This window comes from Leptinotarsa decemlineata, unplaced genomic scaffold (genome assembly GCF_025532065.1).
Source record: "Leptinotarsa decemlineata unplaced genomic scaffold, Ldec_3_MD MMD2_P_RNA_scaffold_5, whole genome shotgun sequence".
Lineage (NCBI taxonomy): Eukaryota > Metazoa > Arthropoda > Insecta > Coleoptera > Chrysomelidae > Leptinotarsa > Leptinotarsa decemlineata.
In genome coordinates, this window is record NW_027412532.1 from 8989800 (window position 1) to 9005509 (window position 15710).

Consider the following 15710-nt stretch of genomic DNA (forward strand, 5'->3'; position numbering starts at 1 on the left):
TGGTCCAAACAGAACTGGCTGGTATCTCAATCGCCACAAAAGAAATAACCAGGAAAGGAATTTCTGGCAAAAACATAACAAGCTGCTCTGACAGCAGAAAAGCCCTATCAGCCTTGGACAGACAACGAGTTACCTCAGGGCTAGAACAAAAGTGACACCAAGATTTAGCCAAAGCCTCGATAGATAATAACATTATCCTTAGGTGGGTTGAAGGACACGACAGGAGTAAAGGTAATCGTATTGCCGACTCTTTAGCCAAGGAAGCGAGTGGACTAAGAATTACAGGACCCAGTGGCACCTACGGCATGATAACTTCGACAATTGCGAAACTAGCTAAATGTTACACCAATGCTCATTCACTAAAGAGATGAGATCAAATCAAAGGATGCAATCTTGCCAGGATCACCTTGGGCAACCCTGGGAAGCTGGCGCCGAAGAAATATCTGGCGATGACCAAGAAATTTCTAACTGGTCACTGTCAACTGAAGAAACACCTCCATAATATGGGGCTAGTAAACACAGCTCTATGCAGGGTATGTCAACAGGAAGATGGAACTGTCGGGCATGTCCTATGCGAGTGTCCTGAGTTATCGTCAATGAGATGAGTGTGTGTTCGGCGAGTGCTGTGGGCTTACACTCACCCTCTCTACTCTGCAGATGCAGAACCGAAACAATCGTTTTTCGGATCGGATCGTCATGTATAAAGGGGCATTTCAAAGGAGAAAACCCACCAAAAAAGACAATGGTACTCAGCGGCTGGTGTGATTCACTATATCTTTCTTCAACTGGGCCAAACCATCACAGCAAAGTTCTACTGTGAGGAAAATGACTGAATGTATGGCAGGTTCCACAAATCACTATCCAAAAATTGAACAAATTTAGCGTCGAAGTTCTGCTTCACCTACTTTATTCGCCAGACCTCTCGCCGACCACCATTTCTTGGAACACTTCGATATCTTCCTCTCCGTTAGAACTTTCGCTAATCAGGACCAGGCAAATACGGTCTTCGACGACTTCATCGAATTTCGAATGCCCTATACTAGTTTCAACAGGTCCCTTGGAGGATGTATGCTATATTCTTCTGATGAATTTGGGTTATCCATAAATATTTCGCCTCATGTGATCAAATGCCCTGCATCGACATATCACGAGTTGTATCTGTTCCTTTGTTGGATTCCTGCAGTTAAGACCTTCGTTGTACAACTCTTATGTATCCAAGTCCCCTCTCTATAAAAAGTTTTCAGTGGTCCTTTTATAAAGGTTCCGTTTGTTTTTCCCGGTATATTTTGTCACTTGTTTTTATTTTCATAGACTCACTTTTCTAATTTGGTTCTGAAGCAAATACTTTTGTGCCCTCACAGTTGGTTTAGGACCTATATATTGAGTTGATGTCTAGTGTCTGGCACACTCATCTGCTTTTTCGATGCCCGCGATCCTCGAGTGTCCTAACGCCTAGTGTATACTTAATCTGTTTTTCTCCGCCAAATTCTTTGACGTCTTAGTTCTGAGAACGTCAGCTCTCTAAATTTAGCCTGGCTGTAAGTGGAAATATTGACCGCTCATTTCATTGAGGTCTCAATAATGTTCCTTGCTATTGTAAGATTGCGTACACTTCAGCCTGGAAGATTGTGCACCGATAATCGTGTACTGTGTAATGACTGAGTGAATGACTCAAATGAATATTTATTCCCGCCAGATAAATCTCAGCTCTTCTTCTATGTTCGGTTTTCGATCCATCTGTACACCATGTATTTCTTCTGAGTAGGTTCCTAAGATGATTGCTCATTATCCACTCTTCAGATGAAGACTTGTACCATAAAGTTTGTGTGAAACATGTAGTTCAGCATGATGTTGAGCCAATACATCTAGCCCGACTGTCTTTTTGTAGGTTGAGCAGCATTACTGCCACTCTTTGCAGTGCTCTGGTAGCCAGTACAATGTCCCAAATATGCTGTCAAGTAGTTTTTCTAATGTCTTCAATGCAAAAGACATGATACTGATTCCTAGGTTTTAAAATACCTATCCAGCTCAGGATTGAACAATTTCATCAATTTGAAATTTGACATAGATTGGAAAAAATTTACACAATTTACGTTCTATCACACTGACGACTGACGCTCTTGAATTTTGCAACAGGTTGCAGTTGAAAAAATAACATTTGATAAAAATCTCACAAGTTTTGAAACATATTGTACATTTTTTTATTCTTTACCAATTCAAATTTCGTAAAACACTAAAATTGTTCCAAACCATGTTTCATTGAAATCTATAACTTGATTTGAAACTTTGTTTTGAATTATATTTTATTACATCTTGTATTGATACGGCTATAAAATCTTGTCGATTCTCAAAGGCATCCAGAGTGATTTCAAAGCAGAGATTGTTGATTCACCAGTTATATAACCGTGTTGAAAAATTTCATTAGTTTATAATTGCAGAAGAAATCAACGACTCTATTTCTTAGAAATATTTCAAACACGTATGCAAACATTTATTGAATGCCATTGGTTCAAAGATGAACAGTTATTCATATTTTATGTCTTTATTGTTTGGTCAAAAAGGTTAAGTTTTATTTTTTTGCAATGAAAAACGTTGCTTTTCTCAGTAGTACAAAAGAGTGGTGTCACAAAATCGTATTTCTGGTATCTATTTCATGGGATGAGTCCAAGTTAATTCTGGTAGTGTGTTTATTGTAAGATAAAAATCCAAAATATCTATCCTGAATACTTATGCGAAATATGTGACTTGAACTCTTGATGTTTCAACCCCTTGTATTATTCAAATGCCTTTTCAGTGAGAAAGAAAAAAGTAGATAACCGAACGCCTCTGCCTTTCACTGTAGGACAAATTTTGATGAATGACATGGCGTTTATGAGCTATAAATGGTTTTATATCAGAATCCTATAAGGGTGAAAATATCAACTCGGGATGAAAATTGAAAGTTGTTGAGTGGAAAGCATTTAAGAAACTTCTTCTACGTGGCAGTTACCATTCAAAAGTTTGCATCAATGATGTAGGGTGGCAGTATTTTGGCTTGTGTACCAATGAAGTTATAAATAATATGGGGTGAAAAAGTAAACTAGGGGTTGAGGAGGGCAATTTTTAGAAGAGATTAATTGTTGCAAAAAAAAAATTTCTGGCTCTCTACTTCTTCATCAATGAAGAAACTTTCAAAGAAAGAAATGATGGAATAGTTACAATGGAAAATATAGAGATATGTAGATCATACACAGTTTCTTCCAGATACAAATTGAAAAAAGACAATGAAAACGATTACTTTCACTTGGACATTGAATTTCACGAAACAAAAGAGTTTTTTTCGAAACAGCTATGTTCATATGATCATTGAATTACATGAAAATCACCTTTTTTCATTCATTTTGTACTCCGAGCATGGTATTGAAACATGGTTTTATATTTTTCGTTTATTGATAAGGTTTTTTTCGCATGAACTTGTAGACTCTCAATGCAATAGGCTAAGTACAGCTTCTTTTATTCACAATATTGTACACATATAGTACTGTGAATCAAATTATCTAAAAGAAGTACTCACCTACACTATAGGTTGATGCACCGACACCTTTCAGAAAGCAACTACTCTCTTGGCTGATACCACGAAGGGCGTTGGATTATATCCGACAATTGTCAGTGCATCAACAAGTTGATGATGGAAACTACCTTACACACCGAGAGGCCAAATATCCCGAAACCGGTCTGCAAGTGTGTCCGTTCTAAGATTTCTAGACCGATTCCAGCAGTTGATTCGCCAACAGCATATGCAGGAATTTCTTCTGTGAAAAATCCTGCATTGATGGATATAATCCAATGCCCTCCGTGGTATTAACTAGGGAAGTAATTGTTTTCTAATGGTGTCAGTCGATTAACGATTGAACGAATTATTCTTTAAAATAATTTGAACACAGTTTTGTGAACTATTTTTCTGAATGGAAAACTAATTTTTTAGGGATAACATCGATTGCTTTAATGATCATTATCAATACCTACTATTATCATACTGTTTTCAAATAGTTTCCAATAACATCATTTGATATTCATTTTTATGAATCAATCAGTCTATAGTCCGTTCATAATTTGTTGATAGCTCACTGCAAGTTTGGCCCTCATTAGAGAACTGAAATACAGAGAGGACAGCTAATATGATATAATAACAAAAACCAAACTAAAACTGGCAGTTTAAGATGTTTTCGACTAACCAGCCTTGTATCTGAAGAAATACAATACAGCTATAAAACTTTTAATCCGATTATGTAGGTATTTTGTGTGGAAATGAGTGACCAGTGTCGTAGAGTATATGATTAAAACATTAGTTACTTTCAATAAATAAATATATTAAGATTCTTAAACTGTAGGTACTGTAAACTGTATTTTTATTTTAAAAAAAATTCTTTATTTTATTCAAAAATAATAAGTTACTTGCAATTTGTAAAAGATACATTTATTTAATTAATACCTATTTTTAAATGATATAAACGACGATTACTTACAAAACTATTCAAATTCAAAATAAACAGGATCATCTTCGGAATCCGAGTCGTCTTGCAGGTTATTAATTAGCGGTTGTGTCTCTACAGTCGCATCAATTATATTGTCAAGATCCCACATTTTTTGTTCTTCTTCTATTGCATGTCTTACTGCATCTCGCCAATTTTGTTCTGTAATATGTTGTAAAGACTCATATAACAATTCACGTACAGCTTGTATTTTATATGACGTATTTTTTCTAGCCACATAGCTTTCCATTTGTGCCCAAATGAGTTCAATTGGATTTAATTCGCAGTGGTAGGGTGGAAGTCTAAGGACTGTGATGTTTTGTCTTTCCGCCATTTTGTCAACTACGTATTTCTTGAACTTAGATTTGTGTTGCCGGGCAATTTTTAAAAGTTCTGCTTTAACCATTCCATCTTCGTAAGGCAGGGACTTATTCCGCAGCCAGTCAATGATATCCTGTTTCTTCCACTCAGTCGTTGGAAGTCTTTCAACTAGTCGTGAATGATAAGGTGCATTATCTAATACTAATTGAGTTTGGTGGTATATGTTCAATCATCTGCTCAAAATACTCTTCGAAAACATCAGCTGTCATCTCCTTGTGATAGTCTTTTGTGCTTTTGGATTCAAATTCCAACAAACCATGCTTAGCAAATCGTTTTTCACTGCCAATGTGAGAAACTATTAATCTACTACCTTTACCAGAGGGTGGGGAAATACCAGTAGACCAACCTTCCATAAAGGCTTGCCTGGAACTTGATATATTTTTATCTGTCCAAATTTTTGTGAGAGTATGACCTGCGTTTACCCACGTTTCGTCCTGATAGTAAATTGGCCTTCCTTCAGCCCGAAATTTACGTATAGATCTTAGATACTTTCTTCTCCAACATATTATCTCTTCCTGGTCAATCAAAAGTGATTTTCGGTCTGATTCTCCCACCGGAAATTTAATTTTTTTAAAACTTGCCACAATTTGGTTCGTCCGACATGAGGCAAATCCGGGTCGTCTCTAACTTCTTGTAAAATTTTGTTTAAGTTGGGTATTTCTTTTTTGTAAAAAAATTCGTGAATTTTCCTTCGAATACCATTTTTGGCAAATTCATCAATTTCTAAGGTTTTCTCCCTCCCTCTTTAAGTATTCGTTTGTATTTGGGTTAGCTATACCTTTTTTTTTTCTTTCTGATAGGAACCTATATATTGTTGACTCCCCTACGCCCGTCATGTTGGCACAACTCTTGATTATGTTCTGAACAGTGTTTGTGGGATTCTGAGAAACCAGAGCATCGTGAACGTTCAAAACAATAGTCTTCTCTCTTGGTGAATAGACAGACTTACTGACTGTACGCAACAGTACCGGTGTAAAACTTGATGATGTTGATGATGATGACGAAGCCATCGCAAGCAATCAAACAAAACAGCAGGAACGAAAGGTACGTATATGTTTGTAGGAATATGAAAAAAAGTTACTTACGCACTGCACAAAATTCGCAAAATAAATATTAGAGACGTTAATTACTGCCGTAGACGCCGAAACACCAACGAGCCGTAAATTAAATGCGATTAAAAAATGTACTGAACCAAAAATTATTTTCGTTCGTAACAACTTCACCCTTTCAAGGCAAGTTTCAAATATAAACTGAAGCTTTATATTTAATGAATAAACACCTCAGGAACCTCCGCCTATGATTTTACGAGTTTTACGACCGTTTTATGACTTGGGCCCTCATTTTGTGCTATCGACAAATTATGAACGGACTATAGTGCATTGACAGTTTCATATTATTCTTAAGTACTCCCCTAAGAAAGTCTATTGGTGTGAAATCAGATATTCAGCTGGTTACTCTATAAAAGTTTTTGCAATTCATTCATTGGGCAAATAGTTTTCACAGAAACATCAAATTTTTCGGGAAAATCTAGTCAGTGAAAAGTCTTTAGCACTACAGAAGTCGAGACTGAAGACAAATCAGGTCTCGCCTTCAGGCAAGATTTCTAGAATAGGCCGGCGATCGTCCGACAGATGGGATCTAAACAACGTGCACATAGCAGTAGACTAAAGACAACAATACCTTTTCGTTCAATAGACGAATTGATAATTTTGAAATATACTTTAAGGATCAGATTGCATCTTTTCAAACTTTTTGAAATTTTCTCACACGTCTGGTACGTTGTTTTTGTCTAAGGACAATTTTTGTTCTCCTACGCATGTGCTGATTCATCATTAGATATGAATGTTATTCACATTTGATTTAGGCAATAACATTCGTTGAATAAGTTATTCAACGGCGGGTTGTTTATCTTCCATTGCCTGAACCACTCTGCATACTATTTTTGGCGATTGCATTGGCTTGGGTTGTGGGGGTTGTGCAAACCGGATGTCTACTTCCACGTGGCCCCGCTGGATTCGGGAATGACAGAATCACTTGTGGTTCTGTTATTCCCTGACTGAATAGCATCGCAATGATGGCTTAATCCTAAGGTGTGTGTATCCGAGCCGAAAGGACTGAGCCTATCAGTTGTCTCTATGGAACTCTCGAGATACCGGGCACTTTCTCGTCATAGCTGAGTCTATAGAGTAGATGGATGTCGAGCTTACAACTCCAACTGACCTCCCTGTAAATTCAGTTGAGCGAGTATACAGAGGAGATAGATGTCGAGTTCACGACTCCAACTGAACTCCCTGTAAATTTAGTTCAGGAGCTTCTCAACTCCTCAACTCCTGATCCAATAACTGAATCTAAAAAAAAAGGTTTGGTGGTGCAGCCAAATTCTTGAATGGTGTACGCAGAATCTGTCTCAGTTGGAGACAGATTCTGCGCACAGCTGGAGACAGGCTATCGTCAGGTATAGCTGATGTGCAAAAACCCTCATATGGAAAGGTTGTGGCGAGTATCAAGGTGAGAATCTTGCACCTTGACTATCCGACTACCCCATTAATGATGAAACAGGCCTTGTTATGCCTTGTAATTCTGAATTATGTTCAAACGAGGGTATCATCATGAAATAGTTCTGTATATTGAAACAACACAAGTATTCATTTAGATGAAATTTCATTTCGGATTGCGAAAGAAAAAAAAACTAACAAATACAATATTCAAAAATGCTTACATTATGAAGCCTCATGGTTAGAAAGAGGGCGAACTCCCTCGGGAAAGGCCTGTTTTTCTCCTGTCGAAATAGTTGCGCTGACGGCACCCAAATGTAGGAATTAGGCCTCAGACGCCACGCCGACGGCCGATCGGGCACCGATTGCCATCTGTCCTTGGAGGGGTGGAAGAATTTCCTCTCCTGCAGGGCGAGAGGGTTGACGGTTTCGTCGCAACTGAAAACACGGAGAAAAAGCCTGTTATCATACTTTTTTTGTTGAACAAGCAAAATTGAATTTTATCGTCGCTGCGCCCCAACGCGTTATGCTGAATATAACGGGGAAAATGTGTGGAAGGTGAAGAATATTCGGAAAAGTAGGTAGACATTCGATATTCATTTTGTTATTCGCGTTTCTTCATGACTTATGTCGAAAATTTTCACCAGCAGATATTGTTCTCAAATAACGAAAATTTATTCTGAATATTATCGTCTGCAACTATCTTTGCTGAGACTTCAAGATATGATTGAAATCTCAGCAAAGAAGGCAAATGGGGACTACAAAAAACTCTGGAATATAATAAATGATGCATCTGGAAAAAACAAAAAAAATAAGCACATTGAAAATACAATAATTGTTGATAACCAAAATATGCACATAAAAGAAAATGAGACCAAAGCAAACAAATTTAATACATTTTTCACAGAATACGGATACAAAATGTCAAACAAAATAGCTCACACAACTTTATCACCAAATTTTTCAAAATTCGAAAAAAATTACTCATTAAATATACTCACAACCAGTAACAATAAATGAAATATTCATGATAATATCAAAATTGAAAAATAACAGCTTTCCTGAAAATGATAAAATCACAGCCAAAACTATTAAACATATATACACAACCATATTACAACACTCCTACAGTATATAACATGTTTTGAAACATCTATAATACCACTACAATGGAAAGAATATGTCGTAACCCCTATTTTTAAAACAGGAGCATATACTTCATGTTGAAGAAGAAGGGAAACATAGCCACTATCTTAAAATTTATCGCATTTTTTGAAGAAATTTTCAACAGCGGGCAGATCAACAAATTGATTGGGGTTAGGTTAGGTAAGGTCCAAAGTGAGTGGGTTTACTCGACCCTCCACCGCAATCCGCAAGGGTTTATTGTGTCTCATACCTATTCACACTCGTCCAAATAAACTCAGCTTCCTAACCCAGTCGATTAGTTTGAATGGTGAGTGGTCTTTGAAGGGTGAATAAATGCCATGGAGTCAGCCAATCCTGGAAGATTCTGCTGTAAGTCTAGAAGGATATCCATGGCCGGTGACGGTGTGGTACTGAAGGCACCACTGATGGCCAGACAATACTGTCTCTATATGCCAGAGAGCTTCGCCTGGGCCTTTTTCTGTAGAGCCCTTGGCCATCAGGCAATTGCACCATAAGGGATCATTGGTCAAAAACAAAATATTTCACTTCCGTTCCAAATAGAATGTCCTCACCAATGAGGTAAAGTGGCGTTACATCGTCCAATTTTCTCCTCCTGGTGAATGGGATTATCATAGTCTTGCTGGGGTTGACAGTCACCTGCTCCCTCAGGCACCAACTAGAAAAAACGTCCATCATGCTCTGAAGAATATTACAAGCTATCCTTTCCGATGTAAACCTTGCCAAGATGACAAGATCATATACATAAGCTTGCAGATCTATTTTCTTCTGTCGAGGGCATCAAGCAGATTATCAGTAGCGAACAACACAGAAGGGGAGAGAGTACCCCACCTTGAGGGCAGCCTCTGGTGACCCTGAACCTGATGGCATCGCCTTGAAGAGTCGCAGTTGCAGTTCTGTTTATCAGCATGGCATAGATGCTAGCCAGAGACGATTATACAGATTTAGGTAGTGCATTGTCAAATGCTCCTTCAATATCGAGAAATAGAGCAACCGCAAATTAATTGGGGAAAGAAATATTGAAACTTATTCAAAGCTAAAGGTAATTTAACAAAATATTACGATTGTAGGATATAAAAGTATCAACTCAATTTGCGTTATTTTCAGGTTGCAATAATTATTGGGTTAGCCGTTTCGTGTAGACGAGAAGAACCAACAAAAATATTAATTGATTCAATAAATCACAAAGGAAACAGGTTGCTTGTAAAAATACTAGATACCAAATGAATTTTGAGAAAAATTGTTGTTGTAATTGAGCAAAATAACCTGCTGCTTTATAGGCAATAATTTTTATGGCCATCCCATACTCAACATTGGATTATTCATTAATTACAAAATAACGTTCCACTCAGCCTGTTTATATCCACAGTAAAGTTCGATTCAGCCTGTTTTATGTATCCACAGTCTTGGAAATCTCGGATTGAGAATCGCAGAATTTTCAAATTTACCCAATTCTAAAAATTACACAGGTCATAGCATTCGTCCAACTTAAGTGGCGTTATCACCTCGTAATGATGCAAATTTGGAGAGACACGGTGGCTGGAAGTCCCTCAATGTCGCTAAAGGATTTATAGACAATGCAACTGATGAACAAAATTGAAATAGCTAAAACCACTTAAAAATAATCAGATGGAAACAATCAATGTGGAATGGAAAGTTTACTTCCTTGTTTTGAATTCAGAAAAAGGGCATTCAAATATACCAAGCAATTGAAACAAATTGAATCCCTTCAAAATTAGCAATGACTTGAATTTCCATATAAATATAAATGAGAATTGAAATGTTTCCATAGTACCTACCTATATTCTGTTCGAATTTCAATATTAATTAAAAATGAGCGTGTGTCTCACTGATTTTTTATTATACACGGTTGCCGTAAAGTTGTGTATGCAACACGTCCGAAAACAGTTCTTTGGACTCGCAGTTGAATTTTATCTACTCGCATAAAAAAGCAATATTTTCGGACTTGTTACGTGAATTACTATTTTTGTGCATAATATCCCAAAAAAAGCTGATAAAAATTCGTAAGTCAACTGCAGCAATTGCATGACCAAAAATATACCTGTTCACTGACAACATAATAAGAAAAATGGTTTCTCCAAAATCCTTTTTTTCCACAACTCCCTAGTCGAACTCTTTCCTTTTATCTTGGAACAACATCACGAATTGATGAATCATGTTTCCGAAGCACAAACAGAAGTGGCTCGATGCTTGTCATTAGCTTGAAATGATATTCCATTTATAGCATGTCGATACTTTTGTTCACATTTTGATTGATTGCTCAAGAAAGCCGAACTGTATTGTCTCAGAGTAGGCGCCTTTGTTATATATTTTCTTTCGTTACTTATTTCGTGACTGAAAGATCGAATTTCTCATCTGGCGTAATGGGGCTATTTCTGTTACAATTATGTCGAAGTTGTTCAGAATGAGATACAGCCGGTTTTGTTCCATGAGAATTGTGGAATCATTTCGAAACGTTTTATCAGATTATTTGCTGAAACTCTATTTACCATCTCTTGTGGATAATATATCTGGAGAATATATTTTCCAAAGTATTGGATATGATAAAATATTCCTTTTCAACTTCGATCATCACACTAACTGGTAGACAGATATGGCGTTTATTTCTAACATAAATTGTACAAAGAAAGTATTTGTCTTTCTACTTTTACGTCTTGATACAAAAAATGTGGGAATCTTCCAAAGAAAGGAAGGAATCAATTTCAAAAAGATTACCTCTATACGAAGATGTGTAGATCATTCAAAGAAATAACTTTCAGACACAAAATGTAAGAGAAAGCCCTCTCGAAATGGAATCAAAATCAGATATCATTCACCGGATTTCCACACAATATAATTAATGAAAGAAGTGGAATTTCACTTACATGGAACACTGTCATCCTCACTGCTAAACATCAGGTGTTTCGCCGTAAGACGCTTGCCTTATCGGTTCTTCAGTAGCAAATACGGATAATATTTGTGTCTTACGGCTAAACACCAAGCAGTCCAAAGGTCATTTCAAAAATGAAATTGAAAAATGAATATATTCATCTGTCTCCATTTTAAATGAAAATTCATTCGAAAAGACTGGTTATGTTATTGAGATATTTGAAACATGCAGTTTTTTCATTACGAAATGAAAATTCGACCAAAAGATTTTCTTCTGATTCAACACTTGAATAATGTTTATTCTTTCGATTTTTCTGAATCGAACGCCTTATATTTCATTTTCATTAGATTTTTCTGTGTGAAGCGATTTTTCAAAATATGGAGTTGCAGGAGTAAGTATATACCTAGCGTTTCGAGTTTGTGTACCATGAAACAGTTTTTGGGTAAGCCCATTTTTCTCAGGAAAAAGAATTTGAGTTTTTTCGTTGTTGAGAAGTCATTTGACTGAGAAACTGAGAAATCCAATATTTGGAAATATTAGTTTTCTCATTTACTTTCTTGTCGAATTGTTTTGTAATTTTTTATAAATTCCGCGTTGTAATTTATAGGAAAACTAGGCCCTCAAATTTTTTTGTTCTCATTGGTCGAGAACAAACGAAGTTAACACTGTATGTTTTTTTTGAAAACTATATTCCTATGAGGATTTTCAATAATATTCATGATTTTTTGTGTCAAATAACAATCTTTACGTTCTCAAAATCGAGTCGCCTGAAACAATTTCAATTTTTTTTTCCATACTGCCGAGAAGCCAACTATATGACTATAGTTGAAATCGAGGAAAATGCAAAATTGTTTTCCAGTTTCGTTTCAGCCAGGATGAAAAAATATTGTGATCTAGTTGTTATTCAATACTGGATAGGCTATATTTTTGGAACATTTTCATATCAAAGAAAATTCTTCAAATGAGTTTCCAATGAAAATAGGGACCTAACATTGATACTGGTTACCCTGTACATTCGGAACATATTTTAAAAATATTCAGTGCATTGGCATCTGAAACGTTCATAGAAAATATTTATTTGTTTATGGAAACTCGATGTGACGTGCACTGTAAACTGTGACTTCTGAAATGGTGACGGCTAAATTTTGAACAAATAAATAATAAAAGTTGGAGAATTTTACCCAAATAAGTTGCAGTGACGTTGTTCCACATTGAAACCTGGGCACTTGCTCACACGGCAGTGACGTACTCTCTGCTGGATACCTAAAGAACAAGAAACGCTGCATGAAGACCATTCACTCCAGTTTTCCCATCCTGAAATGAAGACATAAATTATTTGATTGTATAATAAAATATAAATATTAACAATAAATATTCCAATATATATTAATCATAATTCAGTGAGTGAATTCAAAATGATTGAATGCAGGAAAAAATCATGGACGAAGCACTCCGAAAAATACGAAATGTGAAAACATGTTGACACGTGTTCCTGTCTCATCAGCTGTTATCAGTACGGAATAGCCAAGTGTGAGATTAGGCACTTGGTTGCAGAAAACAACACAATTGCATGGAGTCATCAACAGCCACACTTAGTGGTTTTGGTCAGGCTACTTTGGTCACGACAAAGTGTTGTTTTCTGCAACCAAGTGTTGCTTAAACGTACACTTGGCTATGTCGTACTGATGACAGCTAATGAGCCAGAAACACGTGTCTGCGGTTTGCATATTTCCTTGTTCTTGATGATAGAGACCCAAAAGTATTCTTGAGGTGAACCCTATACACTATTCGTGGAACCCAAGTATCAAACCATCTTGAAGCATGATCCTCAAGTCTTTCACAGCTCACATTTTTTTGCTGACCCCTTTACAATTGTCAATGCTCTGTTCATAGTTTCGCTTATTGTGTTTTTCAAACGTTAGACCCACTTAATTTCAATTATTTATAGTTTTTCCAGGCTGTGCCTTGTTTTGTGAAACAAAATTATTGTTTGCATTGTCTCTGGACTTATGAGATGCCTATGATTGTTTCTATCCAACCAACGAGGAGGCGTTCGTCAACAACGTGCTTGCACATAGCTACACAGTGATCAGGGACGACATTCTGAGTAAGAACTATGGTAGAAGTTGATGTTACTATTGAGAATCGAGAAGACCTTCACAAAACCGCCAACAATAAAAAAAAATAGTAGAATGGCATATTTGAACAATCAGACAGCAATCACCAGTACAATATTGAAAAAAACTGGTTCTGATATTCCTTTCAACATATACAAGCGCACTTCACGAAGCAACAGGATTCCCTCCATCTACAACTGAAAGAAAAATAGAATAAGCGTCAGACCTACTATTCAGCTCACCATTAGATTATGACACCTAGGAAAAACACATCGAACTCTTTAAAGAAATCAAGGAGCGACAGAGCGCCACCGACCAGATGGAGACAAACGATTCTGTTCGAAATTGGACAGGAGATGAAATGACCTGTATTTGGTGATCAATAAGATAAATTAAATGGTCTATCGTATCTAGTTGATATTAAGAAGAAAAACACTGATGATTCACAGAAACACTGAGGGCTTATAATAGTAATGATCCTTCCAGATGGTTGGATCATATTTAAGCGAATGAGTTATTTGGGACACGTTATTTAAGTATTGGGAAATATATATTTTTTCATAAAATCAGAACGAAAATTACAAACAATTTTGAGTATAAACTCGGAACTTTCAGTTTGAATCCAAAATTATCAGGAAACAAAAAATAAAAATATGTGGCTCGTCTTCACGTCAGCAAAAATCACTATCAATTACTTTTCAATTCAATCAAATTCACAATATTGCAACACCGTGGCTGAAGTCATGACTAACACCGTTTATAAAATAGGGTATTTTATTAGGCACTGCTTATCTTTTACTTGAAATAAAACAAAGTTTATGTGAGAATATCATCGACATTTTTCATTTCTTCGAATGTAGGATAGGTTAGGTTAGGTCTAAAGTGAGAGGGTCTATGCGACCCTCCACTGCAACCCGCAAGGGTTTATTGTGACTCACACCTATTCACACTTCGCCAAATTAACCCAGCTTCTTAATAAAGCCGATTAGTTTGTTTAGTGAGTGGTCTTTCAGGTCAGATGGTAAGAGTACGGATCTGCCGAACTCTAAGAGTCTGATTCGGTCCCCAGCGGGGCAGGCACAAAGTACATGCTCTGATATTTCATCTTTTTCCAAACAGAGGTGACACAAACTGTCTTCCGACTGTCCAAGTCTCTGCATATGATGATTCAAATGACAGTGAACAGTAAGAAGGTCTGTTAGACGTCGTAGTTCATCCCTACTGTAGTCCAACAAGTGTTTGGTATCAAGCTTCGAAGGGTGGATAAACGCCTTGGAGTGAGCCAATCCTGGAAGATTCTGCCAGAAGTCCATAAATCTTCTTTCCATCCAGGTGTTCAATATTTGTTTGGCAAAGCACAAAGCGATGCCAATGAGAGGTTCTGGTCTGATGAAGTCGCTCGCAGCACCCTCCTTTGCAAGAGAGTCAGCAGCTTCATTGCTATCCAGACCAGAGACAATCTGTTAAGTCTTTCTATGTGCGACTGAAAACACCTACACCAGAACCGGAAGGTGTTTTTGATCCATCTGTGAACCAACAACTATCTGCTCTTAATATTTCCTTCTCCTGGAGGATCCAGTCCTTACTACTCGGGAACAGTACTTTATAAGGCAGTTCGTAGTTGACAGTTGGAGGCATGAAGTCAGAGGTCATTTCCAGAATTATGTGACTTCCACTGTCAACCAACAGTCTGTCGCACTCTGTGGCTCTGCAGATGTAGCTTCAATATGATGGCCTTCATCAATTTTCAACGTTCGGAAGTGCCTATTGGAAGACTCCATATAATGAATACGCTCTAGTGAGAAATCGTTAGAAAAAAACACAGATCAAACTTCATTGTGACTAGTATATTCAACTTCAGATGGTATAGTTCATTTGTGTAATTCAATATTGGCTGACAGGCATTCGAATAAACAGTGAAATAAATCCGTTTTTGAACCAATATCGACTAGCGTTCACCTTCTTTGTCTGTTCCACAAATCATATTTCGCAAGCAAATACTCGAGAAGAATATCTTCCACTTCCTGTTTGCTGAAATCTTTAATATACGACTTCGCACTGCCGCCACATCGTATGACCTAAACGACAGATTTATGGTCGACATCAAGCTGTAAATATGAATGTGCCCGCTTTAAATCAATGTTTTATGTGA

At 36.9% G+C, this 15710-nt stretch overlaps 1 protein-coding gene across 8 annotated transcripts in view; it reads right to left on the bottom strand.

The window, feature by feature from the left end:
• The window catches only part of LOC111508117 (uncharacterized), a 116362-nt gene that overhangs the window by 24345 nt on the left and 76307 nt on the right, over nt 1-15710 (bottom strand). For all 8 annotated transcript variants that reach the window (XM_074169494.1, XM_074169492.1, XM_074169491.1 and 5 more), the window contains exons 4-5: nt 12623-12755; nt 7612-7825 (exon numbers count right to left, since the gene is read on the bottom strand). In XM_074169494.1, coding sequence (XP_074025595.1) covers nt 7612-7825; nt 12623-12755 — 347 coding nt within the window. The remainder of the gene's footprint in view (nt 1-7611; nt 7826-12622; nt 12756-15710) is intronic.